General features: G+C 38.4%; 1 protein-coding gene across 2 annotated transcripts in view; it reads left to right on the plus strand.

Moving 5' to 3' along the window:
- LOC137671010 (coiled-coil domain-containing protein 170-like) overlaps positions 1-14,757 on the plus strand; it is a 59,585-nt gene that overhangs the window by 23,767 nt on the left and 21,061 nt on the right. For both annotated transcript variants that reach the window (XM_068414239.1, XM_068414232.1), the window contains 4 exons: positions 1,720-1,851; positions 5,154-5,410; positions 9,776-9,920; positions 11,726-11,911. In XM_068414239.1, coding sequence (XP_068270340.1) covers positions 1,720-1,851; positions 5,154-5,410; positions 9,776-9,920; positions 11,726-11,911 — 720 coding nt within the window. The remainder of the gene's footprint in view (positions 1-1,719; positions 1,852-5,153; positions 5,411-9,775; positions 9,921-11,725; positions 11,912-14,757) is intronic.

Below are 14,757 nucleotides of genomic sequence, written 5' to 3' on the forward strand. Positions count from 1 at the left end.
ACTCCCTCAGAATGGTGATAAAATGTTGAGAAAATTAGCAGCCCTTTTATCTCAGAGATTGTGTGCTATGTTGTACATGGCCGTGAGCTGTACTACATGTATCAGTCTGGCTTGATGAGAGTGGCAACTCCTTTGTGAAAGAGCACAGCTGAGTGTCTTTGAGGGATATTAATGTGATTAAACTTGATGGATCTAATCCAGTGTGTACTAGTGCATTGAAGAAAGATTAAAGAAAAGAGTTGACAATATTACAGAAACTAATCCTAGGTAATTTATCTTCTGCAACAGTCCAAACTAGTAGTTTTGCCTTATTCCCCAGGGATTTCTGTGTGCATTTCTTGGTAGAGGCTTATTTTGCTAGATGTTCACCTGTTTAGGAAGCTGTTCATTTATTTCTACTTAGAATGGGTAGGAGCTGAATTTGTAATTTATCTTGGCCTGGAAACTAATGCTGACGTAGAGGAGTATGAAGTGAAGACATCTTCTCTCTGTCTCCAGTGGAATACCTTGTTTCAACAGCAGTCATTAGTGGGGGAGATTTGCGTTTTGTAATGTGTGCCTAAATGCACTAAGATTGCAGTTTTGTTTGTCCTTTGTGGTAGCTGATAGAATAAAAATCTCATGTTCTCTCCTCTGCCACGCATGCTCCCAGCATCACCTTAACACAACCTTGTTCTGAAGATGTTCAGTTTCTTCATTTTGTAGTCACTATCGATTGAAAAAAACATTCTGTCTAGTGAAACTGCTATCAGGGCCTCAGATCTGAATTTTCATATTGAAAGATTTAAGTAACAAAGGCAAAGAAATCCACTGCATTTCTGCTCTACTGTAGAAGAGCAGAACAACACAAAAATGAGAAAGCTTGCTATAAATAGTCTAAAAGGCACAGCTAAAAGAGTTGTACAAGTGATGTGAAGGAGTCTGTGCTAGCACAGAGCCAGGGCTTGCCATCTGTCAGAAGGGCTTGGAAAAGGATGAAAGGAAGTCAGTATGATGATTGCTGGGGATGCATCGTTCAGAAAGCTGAAGTTATGTTCAAAAGTTCAAAGGGACATTCAGCCTTGGCTGGTTAGAAGTAAAAGCACAAATGGGCAAGCCAAAAAGTGACTTCGAGGAGCAGGTAGAAGTGTCTGTGTAGGCATGAACTCTTCAACCTGATAGAGAGACTGTGGAGATGAGATATGATAGAAATCTGCAAAATTGTGAGTGGCACAGTGAAGATTGGTTCCCATTGCTTTTTTTCATCATTTCTTCCAAAACAAAAATGAGGGGGTGTGCAATGTAACTGAAGTCTAAAACCTAAAGTGGTTCTTTGCATAAGAGACACTTGAGGGATCCCTTTGGGTCGAAGTTTACGTGGGTTGAAGGAGTGACTGGATAAGTTTGTAGAAGAGAGACCTTTTGAATGTTGCTAAATACATTGAAACTGTAGGAAACAACTGGAGCTGAAAATAGTGGGAGGCCATGGGATTTTTGAGGGGGAATATTTCACGTGCTGATATACTTAACCCTGATGTTGATGGCTGAACTTGCAGGTGAAAGTGGTGACTGGTAGAAAAGTGACTGTTTATCTTATTTTCCAGTAAGGGTCAGTTACTCTGGGAATAATATATTTGGAATAGATGCCCTTGAGCAGCTTAATCAAACAAAAGAGCACTGAAGCAAAAATGTTCAAAAAATGCGATGTCTAATGGTTTTGTTTTTATGCTGTCTTCCCAGGAATCTCATGATCACGTTCTTTTGGATATTCCTGTCACTAGAGAGCAGATGAATCACTATCGAGCTGCAGCTGAAACTGCTCGAAGTGAACTTGCAGCACTTTTGGCGAAGTATGATTGTTCCCAGTCAGAGGTACATTTAAAAATACTTCCAAATCCTTCTCCAAACCTGAGGATTCTCAACAGTCACTTTCTGCAGCGAATAGACAGATTGCAGAAGGTCCAAAACTTCTTGCTTTTGATACAGAACTTTTGTTTCTAACATAGCCTTTCCATGCGCTTTTTACTCTGCTTGCTTCTGTGTTCAAGAACTGATTATGAGCTTATATTTGAAAGATTTGAAGCAGTCTAGCTTTTGATCATCATCATCATCATCATGCAATCTTTTTTAATTAAACCTGAACATTAATATGTCTAAAATGTGGTTGTGTAAAAGTTCTGATAGGTGTCCTCCTGTTGCTGATGAGTTAAGACATAACTGCCCAGCCTCACCTACTCTTCCACTTTATTCAATTTACAGTTCCCCAGATTTGCTTTGCTTTCATCACCAGTGAAGTTGTGATGGAGCTAATGAGGTTGATTGTAACTAGAGAGGCTGAAGAACACGCACGCATCCTTTTCTGCTGTCCCTGCTGTGGGAATAGTGGTTCTTAGGAGAGAGGATTTATTAGAGGATAATTTTTAGAGTGTCTGTATTTTCATACTGTTTTTTAACATATGACTGAGTAAGATTTATTTGATCCAATTCAGCAATGCGAGCAGTGGTTAGTTTTAAAATGGAGTCAAATTTGTCTTTAGGAGACATGAAGTGCTTACATTTATTTACATACATAGATTTAGGTTTATATATTCATAGATACATAAAGTTTGACAGAAACTTGTGAACATTTATCTAACTAGTACTTTAAACATCTGTACATTTTACAAATGTGTAGTTCTATTGCACATTGTAAAGTACTTTGCAATATGCTTGCCTATCACATGAATATTAAAAAAGGCTCTATCAATGAAATAAGATTTCTTTAATTGTGGAGAGCTGAATGTAGGAAACTGCAAGAACATGTAATATTGTATGAGAATGAATTGTTAATGCAGTATCCAGTCGGAACTACAGGGGTGAGTGTCCATTGTCTAAGCTTGAATTTGACCAATTGATCCTGAAATTACTGCAGAGGTCCCCTGCATTTAATGGCTATCCAGGATCAGTACTTTAAATTTCAATTCTAAAAAACCATACAGAATCTCATGTTCTCATAGAAAGAATTTATTACTGGAAATGTTCAACAGCTTTATTGCCAGCATGACTGACTGATTTATAGATTCTTTCAGCACTGTGCTTGCAAAAGCGAAAGCACAGTCAAGAAAGCAGCTGTTCATGCTCTTGTTAATAAAGACCTTCATGACCCAGCTGAGGTCAGAGCCCTTTTCTTCTGAGTGCTCTGTTAAACTCATGCTATGGGATTATTCTTTCTTTTTCTGCTGTTGGAACTGACCACAAAGACAATGGACAGACAGAAAAAATATCACATTTTGTAGATGGGGAGTTGAACCACAGAGAAATTTTAAGGTTGTGAACGTTTTAAGCTACCATAGCTTGGTCCAGCTGCCAAACAAAGCAATCCTATTGTTCCTTCAGCTGCGCATTTCCTTCCCCACACTGCCCCATCCCTTGGGTTGGCACAGATACATGTGTAGTTTTACAGTGCACAGTGATGTGGGGAACTGATGCAATTGAAAAATAAAGCCTCTCCTTCTGGGTTGTTTTGTAGCCGGATCAGTTTCCCAATCTTATTTCACCTCGTAGCCATGTAAGTGCTTCTACTAGCACAAAGAAGAGGGTGGAGTATGGAAATGAAGCCTGTGAGCCTGAGAGAAGGCAGAGCTGCTTTTCTCAAGATCAGTGCTGCTTTATGTCAGTTCCAGTGTCTGATAAACCAGTGCCTGCAGGTGAAGCATAAGCTCATCAGACTGTGCTGCTGCTTCAAGAGTGATCCTCCTACCTGACTCCTCAGTGTTAGCCTTTTGTCTGTGACATGGCCAGCTCCCCTTCCTCCTCCTCCTCTGTAGAAAGTGAATTCTTTTCTGTCAGCTGCATTAGTTAAGTTGTTTATGGAGGAGTCGGACAAATACCAGAGCTGGCGTGAGGGAGAGGACAGGCTTGTGTGGTTGGGAGCAGGAGAAGCAGGACCTCTCTTTTCCAAGACAGTCGCTGTTTAGTTGGCTCACTGACCTGCTGGAATTTTTCTGAGTGTCTTGGGTTTGGTCACACTGTAAGCCTCTGGCAGAGCCGTGAATTTCTTGACGCCCTGAATTGCAGCTTAATGTCTTAAATATCTATTGCCTTAAAATGTTTGTCACAAGTTAAAAGCCCTAGCAAGCATCACAAAGAGCAGTTGATGTGGCCTAATTATTTGCCTGTTACTTTTATGAAGTAGGAGATAAATGCTTCGGACTGTATCTTGCTGCCTATAGTTGGAATTCTCAGGAAAGCTGGAACATGCTTTAACACTTCTTGTGACAAAAAATCCACTTTAAATTACTTGATCCTTTAACAAAATAAAACACACTGAAATTTCATGTGCCTGATGTGTCTGCCTCAAGCTCAGTCTTCTAGGGAAGGTTGTAGCAGAAATACTTCAATGGTAAATGGTATTTTAATAAAAAGAGAGAGGAGAAAGTAAAGAAAAACAACTGAACTCCATGAACTGTTGGGAAGCTTTAGCATCATCTCTGGAACAGGTCCTTGGCTTTTGATGGTGATGTCTCCCCTCTCACCCTTTCTTAAAAGGCTCTTGCTGTTTCTGTGTAAATCCAGCTACATTTGATTGGATTATCAGACCAAAAAGTAACTATTTGCATAAACTGAGAAGAGGTTGCCTACACCACAACTCTCCAAAAATTTATTTGCCTGTGAAGATGGTGCAAATCATCAAAAGGCTGCACCCTCATACAACAGGGTACTTTGCTGTTACAACTTCCCAAAGCTATAGATCTGTGGAACTGTGCACCAGAATTGGAAGCAGGGAGGAGGTAGGCAAAAAAGAGGGAACAGTGATGTTAATGACTGTTTTGTAATGCAGATGCATAAGGGAGGTGAGTTAAGGCTGTGCAGCAGAACTTAAGGTGGGCTTTTCCTAAACTCTGAATTTGTAAATATATTTATCTTCCTGTAAGATATTATCTTGAAAAGTTGTATTGTACTACACAACAACAGCTTTTGGTTTTACAAACCCCTTTCTTCCATTGCTTTTTCCTAGTTATATGAAAATAATGTTGCACCCCTCTGATCAGTCTCGTAGTGACAGAAGACTGGGTCTTTTGTTGCAAAATGTGTTTTTGTCACATTACTAAACTTGTAGTGCAGTCACATATTTCAGCCTGGGAAAAATGATTCTTCCTTTTTTTTAACGAGTTTTTTTCCTTTTCTGTCTATAGCTTCTTGAACTGAGGTCCAGAATGGTCTCTAAAGAAGCCTCTTTTCAAGAGCTGAAGGCTGAAGCTGAAAGCTACAAGGAAAACAATGCTAGACAGATGTCTCGCCTCCTGTCTTTGCAAACCCGAATTCAGGAGATGGAGGAAGAGGCATGTGTGCTCACCACTTCTAAAAACCAGGCTGAGCTGATAGCGCAGGCGTCATTCAAGGAAAACTGGGAGCTGAAGGAGAAGCTTCATGAGCAAAATGCCAAACTTAAGTAAGATTCATGTGACATGAGAAACAATTTTTGTTTGGCATGACAGAATGGTGCAGTTGTCTATGCAGAAAAATATGTTGGTGGACAGACTTTATTGCAGATCTGAATTCTGTTTCAGTGCCTTGCACAACCATTGTACCTGAGTGTGTAGAAGGTACTGAAATTTGAATTTTGGTTTGAGTTGTTAGCCCATAAATGGGGTTTTGAGGATTTTGTCCTTCTGAGGAGAAATGGTGATATGAGTCAACTTGGTGTAACCTCATCGTTTACAAAAATGAGCACAGAGGGCTGTTTGAATGCAGTTGAAAAAATACGTATGGTTTCCTCATTCAGTTATTACCATGTATGGCACTGAGGTTAACTTTGTGTCTTTCATAGCACGCTTCTGATGGGCAGTACTTGTAACTACTGTCAAGTGCCCTGGTCTGTCCTTATCACGTGGCGTCTTTTGCAGACATTTACCTGTCACTTGACACACTGCATGGGCTGTGCAGTGCTGCACCACTCCGGTCTGTTTTACCCTCTTCTGTGTCACAGCTGGAACCAGAACAGTATCAAATGATCTTTTTCCTTAGTGTAAAGCTATCTGTTAGGAGCAGTGTAATAAAGAAAATATGGTATAATTCCTAGTTAGTAGCATCCTGAAGGGAGCATGTTAATGTTTGTTTAATGTTTGTTCAGCTTTCAGTAATGTTAGCTTTGTCTGACTTTTCTTCTGCTTTCTTCTGGACATTGCTGAATGGATTTTTTTTTTTGGTGGTGTTTTTTTTTTTATGCATATACTGATTGCATAAAACTTTAAATAAAAGATAATACCCTCAACTATACTGTTAGCATAGTGTGTCAGAGCACTGATCTGTCAGTTCTGCTTAACTGCTAATATTTCAGATCTGTGGGATGGAGACTGATAGCAATGTTGATCACAGAACTGATTGGTGTGAAAATATTCTGAACTCTAAAATTCCCAAATCGGTGTCAGTCATATTATATTAATAGACACCTTATAGACTTTTATAATGGATTTTTTTTCCACCATCACAAGGCTAATACCCATGTCTCTCTCAATATTGTCTAGTTAAGAGCAAAGTGAGTGTTCACCGGATGTCTGTATTTCCCAAATCAGTATTTTGCACAGCTCTTCCAGGCTTTGTGTGTTAGAAGTGGATAATTAAGTTCTTTTAAAATCTAAAGAAATCCATTGCAGTGCACTTGTCTATTACCAGCTGATTCGCTAAAAGCCCTGACTGGAGAGTGCTGATGTTCGCCAAAGATTTTAGATATGATCCCAATATAAGTGAGGAGGTAGTTAAGCCAAGAAGTGTATTATGCATCCTAGCAACACGGAAAACATCACAGTGTCTGAGATAATGGTGGTTAAGATTCTTTAAAATGCTACTTCTAGGGGAAAAAAGAAAAGAAAAAAAAGGAAGAAAAACCTCGTATTGAGTTTGCCTGACTCACTGGGAGGAAACTGCCAAAATACTGTGTATCATACTAGTCTATCGTTACAGGGATATGATCAATTTTACGTGGCATAAATCTGTACTGTAACTCCCAGTGCGGTCCTGGCTGCTGACACTTGTGTCAGCACTTGAGTTTGTGTTGCTGCATGGTGATTGGGACCAGGGGACTGCTCCAAGTGAGAGGTGAGCAAAATAAAAAGCTTAATTTCCAGCTCTACCAGGCCCACGTCTGGTTCGTTGAGCACCTGGAGTATACCACTGAAGTGCTGGCAAAAGGGAAGGGACAAATGGAGGGTGAGTCTGCTTTTTTGTAAGAAGAAAATATGTTGGATTGTTCATGAATCTACAGTGTATTCTTTCAAAGATTTTTCTCATCCACAGCTGATGGTCACATGTGCCATCTAATACTAGTCAATGTGTTGACTTAATGAACTTTAGTCGCTCAATCTGGCCACCTTAGTAGCACATGGCACATGACTAGACCTGATTAGGTATTCAGGAAAGATTTTCACTGAAAACCACTAATAAAAAGGAAGAGAAAGCCAATAGGCATGAAATGCACATTTACATTCTATGCATACGGATATCGTAAAAGTTGTTTAATGAATTCTGTGATTGGTTTCTAAGATCTATACCTCTCCTATTGAAATGGTGCTTTTCTGCTCAACAGGTCTATTGCCAAGGTATTTTTAGAGCCTGAACTGTGAAAAGCTTTTTTTTTTTTCCTTTTTCCTCCCCTTCTCTTTGCTCATTAGTTCTGAAGAGCTAGCAAAGCTGTGAAAGAGCTGTGTTCTACTTTTTTGTACCTGATTGCCTGTTTTCTAGGTGCTCACACCTTTTTGGCCCTACTGGAGGTAATTAGGTTATTCGTAGAGTTGTCAAGTATGTGCTTTGAACTTCAGATTGTTTATTTTTAGAAGCAGGCATGGTTCTGTGTGTGTGTGCCTCGATTTTTTTTCAGAGCCACAGAACAGTTTGCGGGATTGGTGGTCAATCTCATACAATGTTCTAACATATAGGCTTGCATGTGTGGCATGTCTGGAGTCTCATACCTTTTAACTTCTGACATATCCTCCTCAGGACAGCAGTTTAGTGACCATCTCACAGCTTAGTTTTGCTGGGGCTATAGAGGAGAGGAAGGTGCCTGGCGGTGAGAAAGCTCTGAGGCACTTGCTTTCTGAGGGCCAGAGTGTGCTGCAGAAGGCAGAGCTCTTCTGGCTCACGGTATGTGCCGCGCAGTTTTACATGGAACTATCCTCATCCTGTCCAGAGCAGTAATTAATGTTTTCCATTCCTCTATTATTCTTCCACTTTCTTCCACTTTGCAGCATTGACAACTGTGCTGATCTCCCTCCTAAAGCAACATCTTAAATTTTTTTCATGGACCATCTCTTTTGCTTAGTGATTTATAACTCTTTAATGTCCTGTGTTCACACTCACTATGTGTTTCCTATAGGAGTCTCATGCTGCTTTTTGATTATGGAGTGATGCTCTGTTGCCTGTTTGATTGCCATCCTAGAGAGGAAGAAATCAGAAATGGGAATGAATGAGTCCAGAAATGGCTAGCATGCCCACCTTGAAAACTGAGAATAGTGATTTGCTCTGATAAGCAAATGAGTTTAAATAAAATATTTGCTCTAGACAGCTGTTTGGTGATACCTCATATCTCGTTTTATTCTAGTTTACAAATCTTTGTGAAAAACTTGCTTTAGAAAGTACCTCGTTTCTCAACTGGAAGCTCAATAGTTTTGTCTCTTGTACTATATTTTTACCATTAAGTACCTCTCTCATTGCTGTTACCTGAGAGGTATTAGAGTTGATCTTTAGATTACACTAATGGTCATTTTGAGCTTTGCTTGGTTGGCTATTTTTGTTCATCAGTTTCTTTGTAGTTTTTCTAGAGTGATGCTCAGCATTGCAGCATTGTGAGCAAGATTTAGATGTACGTTTGCTACCTACACAGACGGTGGCTATGCTTGTTTGCTGGGCTTGTCTTTGTCCCTGGCAATGGGAAGGATGTAACCACATTTATGCCAATGAGTTAAACTAACTCTGTTATTGGCTATCTGTTCATATAGAGCATTGACAAACCAGTACCTGCTGTTAAGGCTGACAACAGATGTTTCATGTGGGATATGTGTCTGCATGATAGGCACCTTTTGAGAGTGATAAAATTGATGACAATAAACTGCTTTTTCTTCATACTTTTGTGGTAGTCCCTTGATATTTTCTTTTTTAATGGATCCCTTTAGCCTGAATCCAGTCTGCACTTTTTTTCCCCCTCTTTGCCTCTATGTCCTGTGTTCATGGGTAGTGTAACGCTGCAGAAGACACTATGTACAGCAAAGTAGTGTCTCCCATCTCTATTTGCTTCTGCTGGTAAACTTCCCTTCACAGGTACTCTGGTTGTCCTATGCTTCTGTAAGTCTGCAGGGGCTTCTCTTTCCCTGGAGTTTGTTGATCAGCACTGTCAGTTTCATTAGAGAGAGGGGGAAGGTGAAGTGCTTTTAGCATATTTTTACTGTAATTTGATCGCTCTCTTCTCCCTTACTTATTCTAAGCTTTTGCTCGCAGCCTCCATTTCTAGTATCTTGAGGGCACTGTGTATTGGTGTTACCTGGTTCTTGCATTTTATTGAAATCTTGTGCTGCGAATGAGGTTGGGATCATAGAGGATTCTTTGAAGTGCTAATCAAAAGCAAAGATGAAGAAATGTTTACACATAAGGCAACAACAAAAGTTATATGTATTAAATAATAGATATAGAGAATTATATGTAACTTTAAAAACTCATTTTGTGGCATACAGAAGCTAGCAGTAATCTTGGGGTAAAGTCTTCTGCCTAGAATTCTGTTTCAGGGAACATTCATCCTGATATGTGTATTTTGTTTCTGTCTGATTAGTAAATATTTGAATGAGTGTGAAGAAAGCATGACTCAAGCTTCTAAAATCAGCAGAAAGTATGAAGAGCTCCTTATGCAGCTTTCCGGATTCTTGGACACAGACATCAGAGAAAAAGAGAAACCACAGGAACATTTAGTGTCAAAGGTGATTTTGTAGGCAAGGGTTTCTGTATAGAGATTTAATAGAAGATATTTGGTTTTCAAAGAAATAAAGCAAGTGATGAAGACAGGAATCTTTGTGTTAAATAATGATTTGCAGACATAGCTCTCATACAAGATGGATTTATTTTTGTTTTGGGATGATTTTCAAAGGTGCTGAACACTGATAGACCTCAGTGAACTCAGTCTGGTCTTATCTGCGTAAATATTTTGTCAACCTGTAGTTCCTAAGTATAACCCTGATTAGACACTTGGTGGAAAACTTTCCTGAAATCACTAACACCAGGAGTCACTAGGTGACATGTAAACTGTACACTAGATCTTAACACTTCTCTTGAACCGACATACCATTAAGTAGAAACATCTGAAATGGCATACCCTAAAACAACCTTAACTATGCCCTGTAACAAAATGCTATAAATCAGTGTGGTGTTTTTGAAACCTAATCATAAAACTTTATTATTTCTTTTCAGAATATTTCTGAAGTTCCAAAAGCTAAGCTTCCATTTAGGAAAGGAAAATTGTTCATAGACTCTTTTAACCTTTATCGATGATACTGAAGGGCAATTTATACTAATTTTATGCATTTTTTTCATATTCTGTCTAGTCTTTGCTACCACTATTTTTCTTCACTTGGGAGCATACTAGGTACTTTGGGAAATTTTGTTTCATTATATTAGTATTTTTATAAGAGTTCTGGCTATAAGGAATACTTAATTTATTAAGAATATCTAGGTATGTATCACAGTGATTTCTTACAGTCCTTGCCCTCATAACATTGCAAGTACATTGAAATTGTGATAGATGCTCTAACAAAACTTGGCTAATTGTCGTTAGAGGCAAAGGTGTTTGTATTAAGCTATAACTCTTACATCCTTTAAGTTAAGGAAATAACCGGAGTTTGAAAAAAAAATATGTTGATGTCTTTTTTTAACAATGTAGTAATAAATCTAGTTGGGAAATCTAATTTCTGCTGAAAACAGTGTGCATTAGGAAAACTTAGCAACTCATTTTTCTGTTTGGGGTCATGGCATGTCTATTTACCTTCTTTTCCACATTATGGTTTTATTTAAGACAGAATTGATCTGGCTTAATCTTAATAAACGTCTTGCCAGTAGGAGTCAGGGTACATTTTTTTTACCTTATGCACTCTTTGAAGTGCCCACACTCATCTGTTCCACTTCTTGGAAATAGTGTAATGAACCAAAACAGCCCTAGAGTCCTTCTGGAAATGACTCCTTTTTCCAAGGTGTCTGCTGCTCAGAACAGCAGTGCACCAGGTATTTGGCCCTGCCCTTGAATATGCTTATGAAATAGCTGTTACTAACTCAAATCTCCCCATGCCTAAAAAGTTTCAAGCATAAAATGCAGCTTTCAGTTTCTTGTTCCAAATGAGACACACAAATCTTAACAAGCCAAACTGAAATGGTCTGGTTTTTATATGAGGTTAGTTATGTGATCTGTTTTCATTTTCTGAGCCGCTTCATATGAAGTGCAGATATGCAGCCACAGTAGCTCTCTACCTGTTTAATAGATCATGGAAGTTGTGTGAGAGTAAATCTGAACTACATTACACTAAGGTGTGGTGTTTCTGGTGGAAATATGGTTCTCATTTTAATTGTCTTTCTACTCTTTAGAAAGGAATAGTAGAGTGCAATTATAAATCTGACCTAGAGGTCACCAGAAACACCGTGTCTTTATTGGGATGATTAGGAGCAGACGTACTAGAATGAATATATGTCATTGTTAAGTGCTTTAAAATAGTTCCTAATATTTGAATTATTTCTCTAGGTCTCTGAAATATCTAAAGAAAATCTGACATTGAAAGACCAGGTTGCTGCTCTTCAAGAAGCTATCAATATCCATGAGATGGAGTCCAAAGCTAGTAGAGAAACTATCATGAGGCTTGTTTCAGAAGTGACCAAGGAGCAGAAAAAGGCAGCAGGATACTATCAAGACATGGAGAAACTTAGTAAGGTACATAATTGCATGATGTATATGTTTGTCTAGTTTTCAAATGTTTTCTTGAAATTTCAAATTAATTTTCAATAGGAGTTGTATGAGAAAAAATGCTTCTGAAAGACTTCTGGTGATTAGGGTCTTTCCTAAAAAGGCCATTTTCTAAGGTTATTCTCAACTTTTTGAAAGCTTGAGAATATATGGAGATTAAACAATAATATAGTGTAAAATAGGTCTGATTTAGATGTGATGTCTTCTGATGATGCTTACAAATTTACATTTTTACTTCCTTCGTATTGTTGTAGCCTTTGCTGTACTTGCACAAACAGTAAATAAACAAATGTTTTTTAAAGCAGTGTAAACATATAGAGTTAATGAGTATATCTGAGGCACAAGCATGGAACAATGAAAAAATACTCTTTTAAATAATCTTTATGTGATATTACAAGTTTTCTGAGAATTCTGCTCAGTTTCTTTAAAAATTCTAATGAGAAATTGAAAGGAATTGGTAGGACACTATTTTATTCTTTCTCTTTCTCTTAACGAACTGGAAGTAAAGTGTCTTAGCTTCCAGACACCCTAGATTATCTTGTTCCACTGCATTATGAACTTGTATTTCGTAGCTGTAAATATTTGGTTGACTCATACCCACAAAGTTGTAAGCAGTAGGATGGCTCTTGCAGGAAAGCACTGTTTTGCTGTGGGGAACTCATAGAGGAAATCTGTGCAGCAGGGATGATGCTGAAATGAGAAATGTAAGTTAAGTTGTAAGTCAAGTATTTACCAAATTCACCTAGATATGATTTGGAAAGGAAAAGGATATGATTTAAGGATTTAATTGCTCCAGGAGAACTCACCATTAAGAGTTTTTGTACATTGCAAAAGATGGATGAACAAAGTGAGCTTCTGTAGCAGTTTTGCTTATTACTTTGTACTTTGAATGATAACTGTGGAAAGGGAGCAGTTTATTTCAACCATAATGAAAATTTCCCACAGGTGCTAGAGCAGTGTGGTTAAAGCTGATGGCCAGAACTTAAGAAAAAACAAGAAGAAACTTAGACTGCTGAATATGTAGCTGAGCTGTGTGTGACTGAGATTGTAGAAATTTTTAACATAAAGGCAACCTTGTGCAAGTAAGTTCACAAATGTAATACAACATTTCCCCTACCCACCTGGCATTACTTTTTTCCTGAACAGAAGACCACCATCATACACTTTAAAGGATAAATTGTTCTGATTTGGTGGTAGGCAAAATAATTAGGAGATGAGAAATAACTGACAGTGTGCTCTGGAGAAGAAAGAATTTGTTGTGGGGAAGATAAATGTTAGGTACAACACAGGTCATAAATTTTACTTACTGCTGAAAATACTTGTTACCAAGCTGTGTAAAATCTTCTAAGACTCAAATGGGACTGAAAGCAAGCCTGTACCAAAAACTTCAACAAGTCCTTTTTGAGAACATTCTGTTCTTGTACTTCACGTGAAACACAGGAATGTGAGTAAGGGCAGGGTGTAGGTTGCTCACTAAGTAAGCCACAGTCAGGAGATGTTTTACACCAAGATGAAGGCTTCATTTGTGACTTGTTTTGCAAGTTTGCTCTGACTGCCAGAACATCTCCAAAGTTGAACTAGTTGTATGGAAAATATTTTCCTATGATTACTGTGCATATGCCAAATACATAATTTATTTAACCCATTTTACAGAAATGTCTTGCTAAATTATTACCATTGCCTTTCAAATGAAGTGTGTGCCATCAGGGCTTATCTAGAGGCTGCAGAATCCTCCAGTGCTGTTTTGGTTTAGCTACTTAAATTTGCAGATTCTGAGTAAATCTGTTGAGAAGGTTTTGTGTTCACAAAAACATATTAAGAAATTCAGTATTGAAAAAATGAGTAAAAAACCAAAAAATGCTTTAAATCCATATATCTAAAGGAGGATGTATGGCATTCCCTGTTCCCCTGATGGGTGTCTTATTAGGTTACAGGAAGGGCATCAGTGCTATAAAGTTGGTTTGACTTTGTCATATACTTTGCTGTGCAGTTTAAATAAGCACGCGAAACAGAGTTGCACATGTTGTGATGTGTTTCGCTGTGAAGGTGAAAAGCAAAAATCGATGCTCTTCCTGTGCCAGAAGACACACACACATGGCAGTGTGTTCCTGGACTGTTTTCTGAGCTTTAATTAATGGAATTGCCTGTAGCAGAGTTTACGCAGCACAGACTGAGTACAAGTGATTCTTGCCAGTGTTTGCCTGAAGCTCCCACCTCTCTGAATCATTGCCAGTTTTTCTTGCTAGGTAGTTCTTCACTCCCGCTCCTTGGGATTTCTCTGAACTCCCTCTCTTGACCAGGTGCCTGCCTCTATATCCGAGGAGGAGGCAGCTATCTAATGATCAATTAAACAGATTGTAGATTCTGAAATTTTTGATTGGGAAAATGAAAGCCAGGTTGGTTATGTTCAAGCAATATTTTAGCAGGTTAGTATGTGAGAGTAATTAAAAATGTTCTTCAGTATTTTTGATACTTGAGTATTTGTTGCAGTTAGCTGGCTTTCATTTAAGCAGCATTAGCAAGTGGACAATAATTATATCTACTCCCCTCTTAGCCTCACTGCATCACAACATCAAACAGCAAACAACAGAAACTAATATAATCTCAAAACTAATATAAGTACCAACAGCAAGCCATCAAACTTTTTTTTGTTGTAATGTATTGCTTTTCTTTCAGGATTCTGAACTTCTCATGTTTCTGACCAAATATCACAAGAGCTTGCCCCAGGAATTCTGTAAATATTGTGCATACCTTTATTCTGGCAGTGCTGGATATCAAATTTGCATTTGATGGCAAATAACTTTTAAATGCTG

Source organism: Nyctibius grandis, chromosome 1 (assembly GCF_013368605.1).
Source record: "Nyctibius grandis isolate bNycGra1 chromosome 1, bNycGra1.pri, whole genome shotgun sequence".
Lineage (NCBI taxonomy): Eukaryota > Metazoa > Chordata > Aves > Nyctibiiformes > Nyctibiidae > Nyctibius > Nyctibius grandis.